The sequence below is a fragment of the Polistes canadensis genome, unplaced genomic scaffold (assembly GCF_001313835.1).
Source record: "Polistes canadensis isolate GaletaPanama2010 unplaced genomic scaffold, ASM131383v1 scaffold_7, whole genome shotgun sequence".
Lineage (NCBI taxonomy): Eukaryota > Metazoa > Arthropoda > Insecta > Hymenoptera > Vespidae > Polistes > Polistes canadensis.
Window position 1 is genome coordinate 333,690 of NW_014569554.1, and position 14,492 is coordinate 348,181.

General features: G+C 33.3%; 2 protein-coding genes across 2 annotated transcripts; one reads left to right on the forward strand and one right to left on the reverse strand.

The window, feature by feature from the left end:
- Window positions 1-1,099: 1,099 nt before the first annotated feature.
- On the reverse strand, window positions 1,100-3,895 carry LOC106789980. Its single transcript, XM_014754582.1, has 3 exons — window positions 3,642-3,895; window positions 2,026-2,265; window positions 1,100-1,919 (listed from the first exon to the last, which is right to left on the reverse strand). Exons 1-3 carry the CDS (start codon window positions 3,703-3,705, stop codon window positions 1,684-1,686), a joined length of 540 nt encoding a protein of 179 aa, XP_014610068.1. The 5' UTR covers window positions 3,706-3,895; the 3' UTR covers window positions 1,100-1,683.
- A 6,994-nt stretch (window positions 3,896-10,889) lies between these two features.
- Window positions 10,890-14,271, forward strand: LOC106790247. The gene is made up of 3 exons (XM_014755018.1): window positions 10,890-11,256; window positions 12,698-12,865; window positions 13,023-14,271. The coding sequence occupies exons 1-3, from the start codon at window positions 11,202-11,204 to the stop codon at window positions 13,238-13,240; spliced, it is 441 nt and encodes a 146-aa protein (XP_014610504.1). The 5' UTR covers window positions 10,890-11,201; the 3' UTR covers window positions 13,241-14,271.
- The last annotated feature ends 221 nt before the right edge of the window (window positions 14,272-14,492 follow it).

Genomic DNA, 14,492 nt, shown 5'->3' on the forward strand with positions numbered 1-14,492 from the left:
ACAATTTCGTTTTGTTTTCATATTTCAACGATGTTATTATATTATAATATATTTTACGAATATTCTCTACACAGTATTATATATTATACTGTATAATATATATATATATAAAATAGAATATTATGCGACAAAATAAACAACCGTACCGAATATCGCGCATGTCTGACACTCATAAAACAGCGTTGATCGGGCCAGAAATCTGGCTCTGCAACGACAATGAATGCAGCAAAATGGAACTGCATGAACTTCTGTAGCAACAACTTGTAGATTGCTTAATTTCCTATGGTACGAAATTCCCGTACGTTTTCCGCAGCTCATACATTTTGGTATCCTTGCAGCAAACCCGTATTCATCGATCTACAGGATCCTACTGAATAATGCGTGAATCGAAAGGGTGTACATACAGTTAGATACGCGTTTTTCTTTTTTTCTTTTGACGTATCTTTGCAATTCAAAGCATGTTTGTAATTTCAGTATTATTTTTAATACCGATTGTAAATTATCCTATATAGTATTTACGCTAAAATGTATTAGCAAATGGTCGATAAACTTTGCAGGTATTATATTATTCGAATTTTTTATGCAATTTTGCACATCCTGAAATTATTATTCACGCGAATGATTATAGAACAAAATTTGTATGGTCTCTATCCCATGTACTGAACAATGCTCGGACTTTTTCCTACTATAATATGACTAATACTATGATTATGACTGTACTATGATTTATCATACGAACAATATTTCAGAATAATCTTATATAATCAGAAAGGAAATAATAATTATAATAAAACGAGCTTAGTTAACAAGTTTATTTTAATTTTTTAACTTAGTTTTATTGCTCGTTACAATAATCGTGCAGCAAACACTTTTTATTTGACTTCGAAAGCTTTAGCATTGTTTTCTCGATACCAATATCCAGGCACGAGAATGCATATCCGGTTGCATACACACGTAGAGATACGATTAGTTTATATATATGTGTGAATTATTATTTTTCTTTCTTTCTTTTAACAAATAACAGTGGTCTTTCTTAATATTTATATATAATATATAATATATATGTAATAGATGTATATATTTATATATCTCAAACGTATATATGTATTATATATATATATTTGTGTGTATATGTACATAATATACAGGGTGGAATAAAAGTCGCTGTCCTCGTGATAAATCTCTAAACGAATTCTTTTGTTTATGCATTTTTATGTATTCATTTGTATAGTGACGCGTTCTATCAACTGATCCAAATTTTATGGTTTTTGAAGAAAACGACTTTGATCTTACCCTGTAGAATATATACATTTATTAGCAGTATACACGCGTAAACGCGATTTATTCGATTCAGGGCGAATAACAATAGAACAAATGATTTATTCTGAATCTCGATGAACTTATCTCGATTAGGATAAATACGTGATTCGATATTAGTTTATCGTTCAACTAATATTTCTAATTTCGAATACGATTTATCCTAAGAAATTAGAAAACATCGTTGAATCGTGCCAAATTACTTTCGACGCTTGCAAAAGAGAGAGAGAGAGGGAGGGAGAGAGAGGGAGAGAGATTTTTCCATGGTAAAAAGAGGCAAATGCAACGACGATAACTCGATTACGATAGTGGATATGAATTTACGGATTAATTGGAAAAATGGTGAGTGATCGTGAACGGTGAACGTTATGCATCTCTGTAAAGGATTAGAGCGATGAGGAATGATCCAAGGACGGTCAAAATAATATGGTTTATTCTCGGGGAAATGGTCATCGAACCATTGCAACCATTTTCTTCGCAAAGTCCACAAAATTCCATAGCACCTTGAAGTTTTCCTTCTATCGACGTGCAAGGATCAACATTTTCCGCCTGTGCCGTTTGACAACTTCTTATCGTCAATAATTTGTTCTCATTGTCTTTACCTGTCAACGACAATCGATAATTAATAAAACGTACGTAAAAAGTGGAAGAAAAAATATTGAGCAAGGAAGGGAAACAATAAAAAAGGGAACGTCATTTTCTACTCACTTTTAACATCGACTTTGGCACATGCCATGTTCTTTAACATACTTTGATCGTGTTGCGGATCATCTACGGCAAAAATACTGAAAATGGGAATAAGTAATTTGTTCTGTTGAATACTTGTTTGCCATTTGGTCATTTTTTCCATCGTACATTCGATCGGCTCGATTGTCTTTGATTTGATCATATCGTTGCCGCAATCCTTGTCCGTAACTGAGGTACACATGTAACATTTTAATGTGTCATCTGGAACAATTATTACAAATTATGATTTAATCGTTAATATTTGAAATACTTTCGTCATGAAAATTCCATGAAAAACTGAACGACGAGAACGATGAAAAATTTGTCGAAGAAACGAAGAACGATGCTAATTTCCGAAACGATCGCGTAATTCGCGCCATCCGTTCGAACGTGCGAAAATTATCACGCACAGGATACAACAACGACGTCTTTGTTCGATGACATTTTCTTGTATTAACAAAATTTTCCTGTGGAGTTGCTCCGGAAAAATTTTCTCTAAATTTTACGTAACGTATATAATTATTTCAAGGAATTATTCATTTCGTACGAGTATATCCCGTTAATAAAAAAAGAAAAACACACACACACTCATTAATTAAGAAGAAATTTAATTTCGTAAAAAATACAAGACGCGTTCCTATTTAAACGTATCACCCTGTAACTCCGTATAAAAGAATCAAAATGTTAAACGGGATTGAAGTAGGAATTAATTGAAAATCGATCGAATAGTTGAAATGTCAAAGAAAAATGACGAGGAAGTTCTGATAGATGATTGTTAATAAATATGCAGTCCACTCAAGGGTGTGTTTAGTATTATTTCCAATGGGGTGGTTGCTAACGTATCGTAAAAATATTTATGATTGAGAAAGAGAAAGAAAGACGGGGGGAGGGTGCAGAAAGTATGTGGGGGTGTAGAAAAGTTGGCCTCCTTTACAGAACGCGCGTGTTCCTATTATTTGGGTCGCGGCAATGTGGCGCCAAAATCCCCACCCAACCCCCTTTTCTTTCTATTATTTTTCATTTTATTTCTATTTTTCCTTTCCTCTCTTTCTTTAACATTTTTTTCCATTCTTTATATCGATTATTTCAACAAAATTAATTCATTAACTTTGTTTTAAGAATAGTAAACGAGAAATCGTATTTCTATTTCGAATAAGTTATAAATAATAATGAAAAGAAATTTGAAAGTTGTTTGAAGAAGAGCTTTTCAAGCAAACTACCACCTCGCTGTTAAAAGTAATAAAACCTTTGATAAATCGGACACGTAGGAAAACGAACTTTGTCCTGGTTCGACGATCTTGGAAAAAAGAAACACATTAGGAAAGTTTTACGAATATCAAGAATTTTCTTAACTTCTTTTAATACGTGTCGAGATGCAAATACGCGGTGGTCGTATTAGCTTTAATTTCTAATCGAAAAGGATCGTTATTTTTTCTCGATGTCGAATCACGTTTTTATTCAAATATAAAAACAATCGTCAAATAAAATAAAATAAAAATGAAGCAATGGTTAAGAAGAAAATAAAACTGATTGAAGATTACGATAAATACTATTACGTCAAACAAACAAACAAAATGTTTAAACGAAAAAATTCCCACCTGATCGAACCGCCAAAACGAGAGAAGCGAGAACGACGAAAAGTATCGCAACGTTTCGATGCATCTTTCCTTGTCTCGATCACAGTTTTCTATGTCTCTCTCTCTCTCTTTCTCTCTCTGTTTCTACCTCCTTCTAGGAATCACTAAAATTTTGACTAGAAAAACACTAGCTCGGCCGATACGATGAGAAGCTTAGAAAAGGAAGGGTTGTTGTCGTGTCGACAGCCTGATCGCGAATATGAGATCGCTGCCAGTGCTTCGGCACTTTCCACACATCCACTCACTCCTCTCCTCTCCTCCTTTCCCCATTCCTTTGCTTTTCTCCCCAATCCTCTCTCTCACGAGTCTCTCCCATCGCGCACGACGCGTACGAGCCACCTATGTACTTTACACACCCCTTCTACTTTTATACCTCCTATCTTTTCTTCCATTTTTGTCCCATTTTTTTCCTACCTAATCATACAATCGTTTTTAAACAATTCATTCTCTTTGTATTTGAAGATATTCCTAAACCAATACATATAGGAAACGTTTACTGTATGTACATTTTCAAGATTAATCGAAACTATTATATTGAAGGACACATCGTGAACGAATTTGTAAATTTCCATGGGATTTTTATTTCATTTACACGAATTTAAAATAACTTCAAACTTACCCCCATTCTCCCTCCGTGTTTTAAATACACCTACACTGAAGCATATATTCTAGATTGATCAAAACTTATTGGACATAGATTGACCGTGCGAATTACGAAAAACATACGCAAAATATCTATTGCCCAATCTTTGCAGACATCCTATAGAATGCTTCGAACAATCTATATGATTCCTGGATTCTGTACATTGACCGTAACATATATATATATATATATATATATATATATATACATCGTAAGAAATATTAGTGAAAGTATTCGAAAAGAAATTCTTTTCACGACGACGAATTCACCTGTTGCATGGCAACAAGATTAAACTTTGCCAAAAGACTGGCGAGAATAGTTACGGAAGTAGAATGAAAGAAGAAGAAAATAGAAAAAAGAGAGAGGAAGGAAAGGTTATCTCGTTCAGTGTATCGTCCGATTGCGAATATCGAACTTATGTTAAAATCGGCCGATGTTATATCCGGTATACGTTTTTTGGCAACGATTCCGAAAGAAATTGTTGGAAAGTCTAATGTAATGCCGATGCTCGAGGGGATCAACAAAGGCGAAAGAGAAAGAGAAATAGAGAGAGAAAGATGACAAGTTTAATCGACTATTAGCCTAATTAAAACAACTAAAGTTACGCGGTAGAAATCGTTAGATTAGAAAATGTCAAATGCGAGAGCCAGAAAAATGAACACGCGATTGTTAGACACCGAGTTGTCGTCATTGTTACGATTAATTTAACGATAATTAATATAACCATTTAAAATAAATAATATGATATTAAGTAATACAAAAAATAATTTAAATCGTTTTGATTTTGATTGTAGAGTACGTAGAATAGGCAAAATCGTTGAAATAAGCATCATCGTTAATCGCAAAGTAGTATCATTTCAAGAGAAAGAAAGAAAGAAACGATACACGTTCCTCCAATGTTCTATGACATCTTTCCTAGATCCGAAGGAAATAGGAGAAAAAGGGGGCAAGGCGTATCGGAGTGGGTAAGGGAGAGGGGTGTGGGGGAGGGATGGAAGGAGAGACGACTGGCGCCGCGGCGCCCATCTACGACGCCGTCTAGCTCGGAGTTTTCGTTTCCACCAATTACCAACAAAACTCCATATAAAAATTCACATAGGACGATTTCAACCAAGATCGCAAACTCTCGTCTATTCTATTATTCCCATTTCTCTCTCTCTCTCTCTCTCTCTCTCTTTTTTATTGGGTTGGCAACTAAGAGAGTGCGGTTACTTTAACAATAACCTATTGAAAACACAAGTCCCCGGGACCAACAACCCAATATTTATATCATTTATTCCCACGTATTTTTTGCTTTCGCAGTATGGGATCCTCTCGAAAAGATCGATCCTTGTTTTGTTCTTCTTCATTTAATTTCAACATTATTTGTTAGGCGAACGTTATTCGAGAAATTGTTCTACTATAAAACAAATTGAAATATTTCCTGGAAAGAAAAATAAAGAGTCGATCATAAATCATGAAACATAAGAAATAGGTTTACGCACACACAAGATTGTGACCATTAGTTTATTTATAATAGGCTGACGTTGATCACCCTTTTTCTAAGTCGAAGGAGCGACCGTAGTGCAGATAACATCCTTTGGCATACGTTCAACGAGCGTTAAATATCCTTCTTAATAAGCGACGTCTACACACGCAACCGAAGCCACGCGAAATGTTCGAAAAGGCCGAAACAATAGATCACTAATTGATTTTAACTATTAAGTACTTACGAAAATGTTCATAAGAGTAAATTACTTTCATTCAAATAATTCGTAGCAGTTGATTGTTATTGCGAGCGAAGGTTTCCTCTCTCCCTCTCTCCCTCTCTCTCTCTCTTTATTTCCAAAGATGTGTTGAAAATGTTGAAATGCAAGGAAAGATGGAAATAGTGCGAGGATAGAAAATAATCGAGAGCGTCAGGACGCTTGGCGCCACATTGCCGCGACCCAAATAATAATAATATCGAGCGTTAGAAGGGGGGAAAGAGAACGAACGACTGTCACGTGGTACAACCCGAGGGTAGTTTGTGGAGGGATGGAAAAATCGCCGCCCACCCTCTTAGAAAAGTCATACGATATACTACGGCGTCTTCCTTATGTCCTCGAATACAACTAATCGTTGCTAGAATTATTAATCAAACAGTTCTTCTCTCTCTCTCTCTCTCTCGGTGTTGTCATGTTTGTCGACTATGTGAAAGCATTCGAAAAGTAGATACAATCTTGAAGAATAACATTTTTCCTACCGAACCCTGATGATATGCAACCTGTAATGCATGTGTGTAATAAGAAATAGACTATTCGTAAGAGTTGACATTTTTTGACCGTGTAAATTCTTGTTTTTTTTTCTTGAGCATTTAATCGAAAATGTTCTCATTTTGATAAAAATGCGTTGTAGCCAATGCGAGAGATAGATTTTTATTCATGAGAATGAATCAAAAATGGACGTTCCCCCATACCAATATCCACGTTTGTTCGAGACGAATTATCACTTCCCTTGGCACGATACTCAAATATTATAATGCTTCGAAGACGGCCGAAATGTCAAGCCTACAGTTGATTATCCTTGAAAAATATTCCAATCGGTTTCTCAAATGTTTCTCACGAACCGATAAATATTTCTACAAGGTTTATGGTCGAGATTTTACCATTTCGTTTTATTATTTATTATAATCCGTTATCTTATCGCATTAAAGTGATAATATGTCTAGACTTTAACGTTGCTTAAATAAAAAATAATCAAGCAGAATGATTACAATGTTCGTGGTTTATGCAGAATTCTTTTTTTTTTAGCGATGAATAGTCTCTTCGACCATGATTCGATGATTATCAAACGTCGAGTATAACGTAATTGACGAATAAAAGGACTAAGAGTTGAAAAAGGATATAAGGAAAACACAAAGTTTTGAAATTAGTTCTGGTTGCACGGTTGCAAGCAAAACCCTTGCATTCGCAAGTCAATTGATAACTGTCATCTGGATAACGTCCTCGATAACATTCCCTTTCGGCGTTCCTCCATTTTGCACACTCGCGAGTCGTCGAGTATTCTTTCGAATCCGTGAAGTAGTCTGAAAAGATTTTTCACTTCATTGATCGGAAAATAAATTTCAAGGGGGGAGAAATAGATCGTTTGGTTTTTCATCTTGAAATTTATGAACGACCACGTTAACTCTTCTGCAAAACTTGCCCTTTTTTTTTTGTTCTATAAAAAGAGAATGACTTACTTACATTTGTAAACATATTTACGACAATACGGGTGAGTCATTGGACACGGTTTGAGATATTTCGGATCGACCTTATTAAAAGTGCAGTCTTTGTCCTTCTTGCTGTTGCACTGATAACACTTGTTGCATCTATATTCTAAATTCATTCAAATTTAATTGATTCCTAATACATTTTAATTAATGTTATTGAGAATATATTATAAATAACTTTATTTTTCGGTGTACTATGATAAAAAATGTTCTCCTTTCGCGTAATTCATTAATTGTATTATAATCACAAATTTATAATAAAATAATTCTCTATTATTAAACAACCTTTGATTGAAATTTATCAACCGAGAGAATAATATTTATCAACGAACGATTATATAAACTTATCTCATTGGGATAAAAATATTTCTACCTTATCAGCGATCGACCATGAAATAATTTCTAATTATTTAAATGTTGAACTAACCTTTTGGAAGAAATAACAAAACTAATATAATATGAAATCTGTTCAATCTTATTTGCATCGTTAATTTTTCATGAATATTTATAACTCTTCGTAATATTTCTCCTCTTTTCTATAAAAATAAGAATAATCATTCTCTTGTTTATATCTCTCAAGTAGTAGTAGTATATAATAATAATAAAAAATAATCGATATTGTTAAAAATCCAATTTTTACGTAATTACTTAAAACCTTAGTCTCTAAACTAATTACCAGATCTACGAGGAATGAAGGGATCTTAACCTATTCTCTGTTTTTAGTAGAGCTCGTTAATTATAGTTGAAACGATCCCTCGAGAATCTTCAGAATAAACTGCTTCAAATCGTACAGAATCAATTACACTGATCCACTATTATCATGAAACAGAGTATACTACTTGGATAGGGTGTACCAGTTTTGATCATTCGACACGCGCATGATGACTTAAAATATTACGTGTAAACGAAATCGATCGATCGATCGATTTGTAATTTTATCGAAATGTTATCATCCCTTCGATTAAACATCATCAATTATTTATATCTAATTTAATAATAAAACAATATATGCAACACTTCTCAAGTGTGAAAATAAAATATAATCAATATCAAAATTGAAGTTACATCTTTTCTAATTACAATAAGTATGTCATGGATAACAAGGTTGCTAAAATGCAATGCTAAATGCGTTAAATGATCTAGTAAAGAAAAAAAAAGTGACTTACTAGAGATGACATTGACTAATTGCTTCAAACGATTAATCAGTCTTGTTTTCTTCATTATTTTAAAGAGCAACTTCGTCGCACGTGATAAGGCATAATATTAAAAGATGCATAGATTTAAATTAATCAAAATCTCATTAGCAAATAACAGGGTGATCGATTTCAACGCGTTTAGAAATAAGAAACTCCCTGATTATCCTAATGTATTATAGTTTAAAAATATCATTTTTGGACAGGAAGAAGATCGTTAGGAATTGCGAATTGCACGCGATTATTGCGTGGGTTAAATTGTTTTACGTCGCATGTAAGAATAATAGAATTACCTACAATCAAGAAAAAAACACTACAATTTTAATTGCGAATATTTAAAAATTAACTTCAATTTTATATAAACTAAAGGAGAGACAATAACAATAATAATAATAATAATAATAATCATTACCCTAATTGAGTAATTAAATAAAATAAGTAATACTAAGTAATTTTTTATTAAAGAAAGTTAAGCTCTCAACAAAGTCTATGATAAAATGTTGTTTTTGTTAAAATTCCTAATAGGAAAAGATTAGATTAGATTAGAAGATTTAGAAATAGATTTATTTTGTTCGTGTATCTAATGAACAAGGACGTGCGAAAATCAGCAATGAAAGGATACCTTCTGGGAGAGTATACTAGTACTCGTACTCATTTACGATTGTGGCCGAGTATATGTGACAGTTTTGTGACGTTCAGCGTGTCACAGGAAAAGGAACATTATCCACTCAACGTGTTCCAAACCACCACTTTACGCTCTATTTGAACGTAAAGCTCTTCGTACCATCCACGGTCTTCTCCCCCGTTCAAAGTACGGCCCTACGCTTCCTATTATTTTTATTTTTTAGTATTACAGTTTCGATCATTAATTATAACATCGTTAAATCGATACGATTTTATATATAATTTATTATTGTTATTATTATTATTTAAAATTGTGATGGGAAATTAGTTGCGTAACCTCGGTCGAAGTTTACTTTTCAATTTAAAAAACATTATTTCAATCAAATGGACTAAACTTTTCGCATGGATTAAGTAATCAAATCTATCATTAAAAGTTACAAACAAAATGATAACGAACGTCGGAAGAATTTAACGATTTTATTATGAAAGAGATAGAAATAGGGCCTATTCGGGTTAATAGTTCCTTCTTACGTAGGAATAATCGATTCTCGTTTATGGGAGCGTCGATTCTCGCAATGCGCATGCGTACTCTTGTTCTCAATACGCGGGAAATTCGATCGATAAGATTGATCATATATTTTTCAAATAAAAGTGAAGATATTATAATATAATTATGGGTAAAGTATTACTACGTTTGATCCGAAATAGTTTATGGTTGTCAAAAAGAAATGAATGTAAATATTCGTGGTTCTCCAAAGTACCGTTTGCTTCGTTGTAATATATCCACTAATAGAAATTACGTTACCCCAGGAAAGTTTTCCTTGCTCGACATAATTCGAAGATCGTTGGTTGTATAGAGTCCTTGGAGTTATTCGTAGACCAGTCTACGAATACCCTCCTCTTCTATCTCTATTTCACTATCTTTCTCTCTCTCTCTCTCTCTTCCTCTCTTTACACAGTTGAAATTGTGTGTACTTTACTCCTACAACTTGATCGTTAGCTACGTGTATTTACACATTGATGGATTATAAATTATTTATATTTATCAGATTTTTATATTCTTTTTCTATCCCTTTTACGTTTTTAATATATTTTATTATTATAACATTATTTTTCAGTGTGTGTCTCGAAAAATATGCGTTACAAATATATAATATGCGTTTAAATATGAATAATAGATAAGAAAATATAGACAAAAAAAACAAAATTGCAAGTATAAGAAATCATTAGAATAATTCGTTAGAAGCTTATGGACTAATCGTACATTTCTAATCCCAATATGTTATTCAAATCATTTCTAATATAGTAAGTGTATAAAAAACATATAAAAATAAATTGTTTTTTTTATTTCGTCTCTCTCTCTCTCTCTCTCTCTTAGACACACATTTTATCTTTCCCTCTCTCTCTTTCTTAAGGTCCCCACCACATTGGTTGTAAACGTTCGACGCAGACCAGTGCCGTAGAAACAAGGTAGGAAACTTATTCTCTGGTGTTTATAGTTTATCGTGGGAGTCCGTGGCGACGTAGGATAGGAAGCTTTGACAGTGCTTTTCCAGCTCTCGAGGCCGAATGATCGGCATTTTAGAACCCTAACTCATAATATTTTATTCTACTTATCTTAAACTGTCTCTCTCTGTCTCTCTCCCATTACCAATCGAGTGATACGAATCGTCGATCGTTTTAACATATCGCATCGTCTTAATCCTTGAAAAAGAAAAAGAAAAAACTTGTCAACAAAAATCATAACAATATAATATAATAATAAAAAAAAAACAAGTGTGAAAAAGGAGGAGAATTCGATCGGCAAGAAATCAGATTGAATTCTCATAATGAAGCTTATCTTTCTTTCATGCTGTGCCATCGTTATTCTTCTTGGATATCATGGTAAGAATTTTTGTCTGTCTTATTTAAATTTATATGTTTTTTGGTTTTGTAGACAACCATTTCATTATCAAATAAATCCACGAGAAGTCAAATTATTATTGCCTCTTGTTGAATTAGGAAATGATTTGTTTTTCCTTTTAATATCACGATAAGAATTTTTATTACACAGAATGATTTTTTTTTTTTTATAGAAAACATTTGATCGATGAAAAAACAAAGGTCTACTCGAATATACTTATTAGCGATTTTATAATTGATTGCAAGACAATGGTGTTGTACTCGTTAATAACGGTTGCTTATTTTTAATCAATCCCAACGAGAAATAGAGTAATTACGTCGAATAAGGGACTTTGTTTTTTTTTTTTAAAGAAATAGATCTTTTTGGCTCATGATGGTCCCTCATCAAAATGCATTGGCGCAAACGTCAACGAGATCGATGACGACGTACTATGCGCAAAACGACATCAGCATTGGCACTAATGTACAGAAATAGAGCATGAAGGGAAAAATTTTACTAAAATTGTATTACAACATAATGCTTTGTTTTGTTCATTTAATTCTTAAAATCGTTCGAAAGAATTTCATTGAAAAATTATGCTTTTTATCATCGTATTCTTGAAGCACAGAATAATAAACTTCTGTTTAAGTTAGTCAAAACGTTGAATATTTCATAATCGAGACAATCCGTTCTTAGAATGTTCAATTACCGAGCGAATAGCTGATTTTATCTGAAGTCGATCATTAAGTATAATAAGTAAGCATGATCTTGGATTACAGTGATAGAGATCTATCGAGAGTCTAATGATCAGTTTTAAATTACACGATGATGAACTCATGTAATTTATATTACACCTCTGTCAAATTTTTGTAATTCTTCGTAATGACAAAATCAAATCGCACACGTCACACTTGTTTCGTTAATTTCCGTTTAATTCCATGCGTGTTCTCAGAAACGAGATCATCGTTTGTGCGCATACTTTTGAAGCTTAATCTTTCCGTGTCTTTCTAGGCCACGTAGCTGCATCGATTTTTATATCAGTTAGGGTCGGGAGTTCGATGAACTTATCTCGTGCTCGTTTATGGGTCAGTTTTTTTTTTTTAAATAATTATTATACAATCCTTAAAGATAATTATTTACGTATGAATTGTATTTTAATTTCAATGATCATTTCGTAACAAACTGTCTGTCAATACGATCGATTTCACGGAGAATGCAAACGTTAATAGTAATTTTTATTAACACTTGATTTCTTTATCGCTTCTTTCGCTCTCGATGATGATGAGATGACCTCTCTTATCGTTTTTTAAAGTAAATTACGCGGGTATTATGGGTGCTAATGCAAATAGTTAAATAATATCCTTTTAACACAATCCTATATAATTAACGTATTAACATTTCGTACGTTTAGTTAATTAATATTGTTCATTTGTTAATTTGTAGGTGCCAATGCCATAGAGTGTTACGTATGTAACAGCAACGACGACAGTCGATGCGCGGACGAGAATCCACCTGACGCCTTGAAAAAAGATTGCGGTGATCTGAAGGATGGTCCGAAATTTACCATGTGTCGAAAAATTACCCAGGTCATTGAGTTTAGCGTTAATGGCCGTAAGTAATTTATTAATCCTAAATATAATTTAGGATGACAAATCGATACGAAAATAAAATATAATCTAAAAAATTATTTGGTAAAAAAAGAACACACACATTTCTCAACCCTAACGAAAGTTCGTTAAATATTAGAAATATTTTGTTTTCATTCCAGTGCCAGCTAATACCCGAGTGATACGTAGCTGTGGTTGGATCGAATCGAGTTACAAGGGAAAATGTTATCAAAGAAGCGGATTCGGTGGCCGACAAGAAGTTTGTTCGTGTTTGCAGGATTATTGCAACGGTTCGACGACAGGTGCCGATCAACCGCCGAAATCGTTTATCCTATCGTGTGCACTAGGTGTCATCCTACTTGCGATTGCACGCAATTAGATCGACAAATATGACGAGTCCCTTCATCGATATGAGTTTTTGTCATTACCATCACCATCGCTACCACCACCACCACCACCGCCAACGATGACACAAATGACGACGATGACGACGACGATCACACAGACGATTAATAATGGAGCACCGCATAATAATAAATAAACGTCTAAGCATACGAAGATGACGATTAAAAAGATCATGCCGATGATAAATGAAAAATCTTCAAATTATAACAAAATTCAATTGATATTTACAAAATTTGACCAAAGATATCATCGAGGAGTGGGGGGAAGGAAACAAAAATGTAATTTTGTCCCCACCATTCCTATTAAATGAATTTATAAGAAAAATAAAAAACAGAGAAAAACAGGGGGGGGGGAAACAACTAAAAGAAAAGTAATAATAAGAATAATTGTGCGGTCTTTCCATTGCCGTCTATTCGTCGAAGGGCCGTTGATTCTAGTTTTAGCGTAACGGGGTCCCATGAAGCTAATGATAGAAAAAGAAAAAAAAAGCAAAAAGCAAAAGAAGTGGAAGAAAAAGGGGGATTACGAGGGTCTTCTACAAAATTTCGCGTATTTCGAATTCGCGAGAGAATAAATGAGAAGATGTCAAAGTTTATTCCTCACAATTACGCCGAAGAATATTCGTTTGATTTTAGATCAAACGTTTGCTCGAGAGCTCGGCATAGAAAATAAATATAATATACACTAATTTACAACATACACACACACACAAACGTTTACGTACGATTTTTTTTTATTTCCGACGAGATGACCCAAACAGAAATGTTACCAATCAAAAAAAAATAGAAAGGGAGAGGGAGAGAGAGAGGGAACAAATTTGTAAATTCATTTCCTCTAACACAAGTATCTCATTAAATTATTTATAAAACAGACAAAAATCTAATTCTCAAATAATAATACAAAAAATGTATGCATTTAATAGACGATTTGTTTTACATACGTAAACGTATTGTTATATGTTACATACATACATAAATACACACACACACACACAGAGACATAATACACATAAATACACACTCGCTGTGTTCATTCAAGAAATTTTATCGCATAGAGAGCTTTAATAATAGAGAAAGAGAGTGAAAGTGAGAGAGAATGAAAGGGAAAGCGTATCCGTCTTGTCAACTTCGGACGTTGCAGCAGCCGATATCCGATATAAATCTCGATACGTTTTAATTGCGAAAGTCTAACAGAGAAATCTAATATAAAATAGTAATAATAATAAT

What these genes read in the sequence shown, in the direction of transcription:
- LOC106789980 (XM_014754582.1), bottom strand. Translation starts at nt 3,705, where the DNA reads ATGCATCGAAACGTTGCGATACTTTTCGTCGTTCTCGCTTCTCTCGTT. An exon ending in CGTTTTGGCGGTTCGATCAG is followed by an intron (nt 2,266 to 3,641) that starts GTGGGAATTTTT and finishes TAATTGTTCCAG; the next exon opens with ATGACACATTAAAATGTTAC. An exon ending in TGCCAAAGTCGATGTTAAAA is followed by an intron (nt 1,920 to 2,025) that starts GTGAGTAGAAAA and finishes TGTCGTTGACAG; the next exon opens with GTAAAGACAATGAGAACAAA.
- LOC106790247 (XM_014755018.1), top strand. Translation starts at nt 11,202, where the DNA reads ATGAAGCTTATCTTTCTTTCATGCTGTGCCATCGTTATTCTTCTTGGA. An exon ending in TATTCTTCTTGGATATCATG is followed by an intron (nt 11,257 to 12,697) that starts GTAAGAATTTTT and finishes GTTAATTTGTAG; the next exon opens with GTGCCAATGCCATAGAGTGT. An exon ending in TGAGTTTAGCGTTAATGGCC is followed by an intron (nt 12,866 to 13,022) that starts GTAAGTAATTTA and finishes TTTTCATTCCAG; the next exon opens with TGCCAGCTAATACCCGAGTG.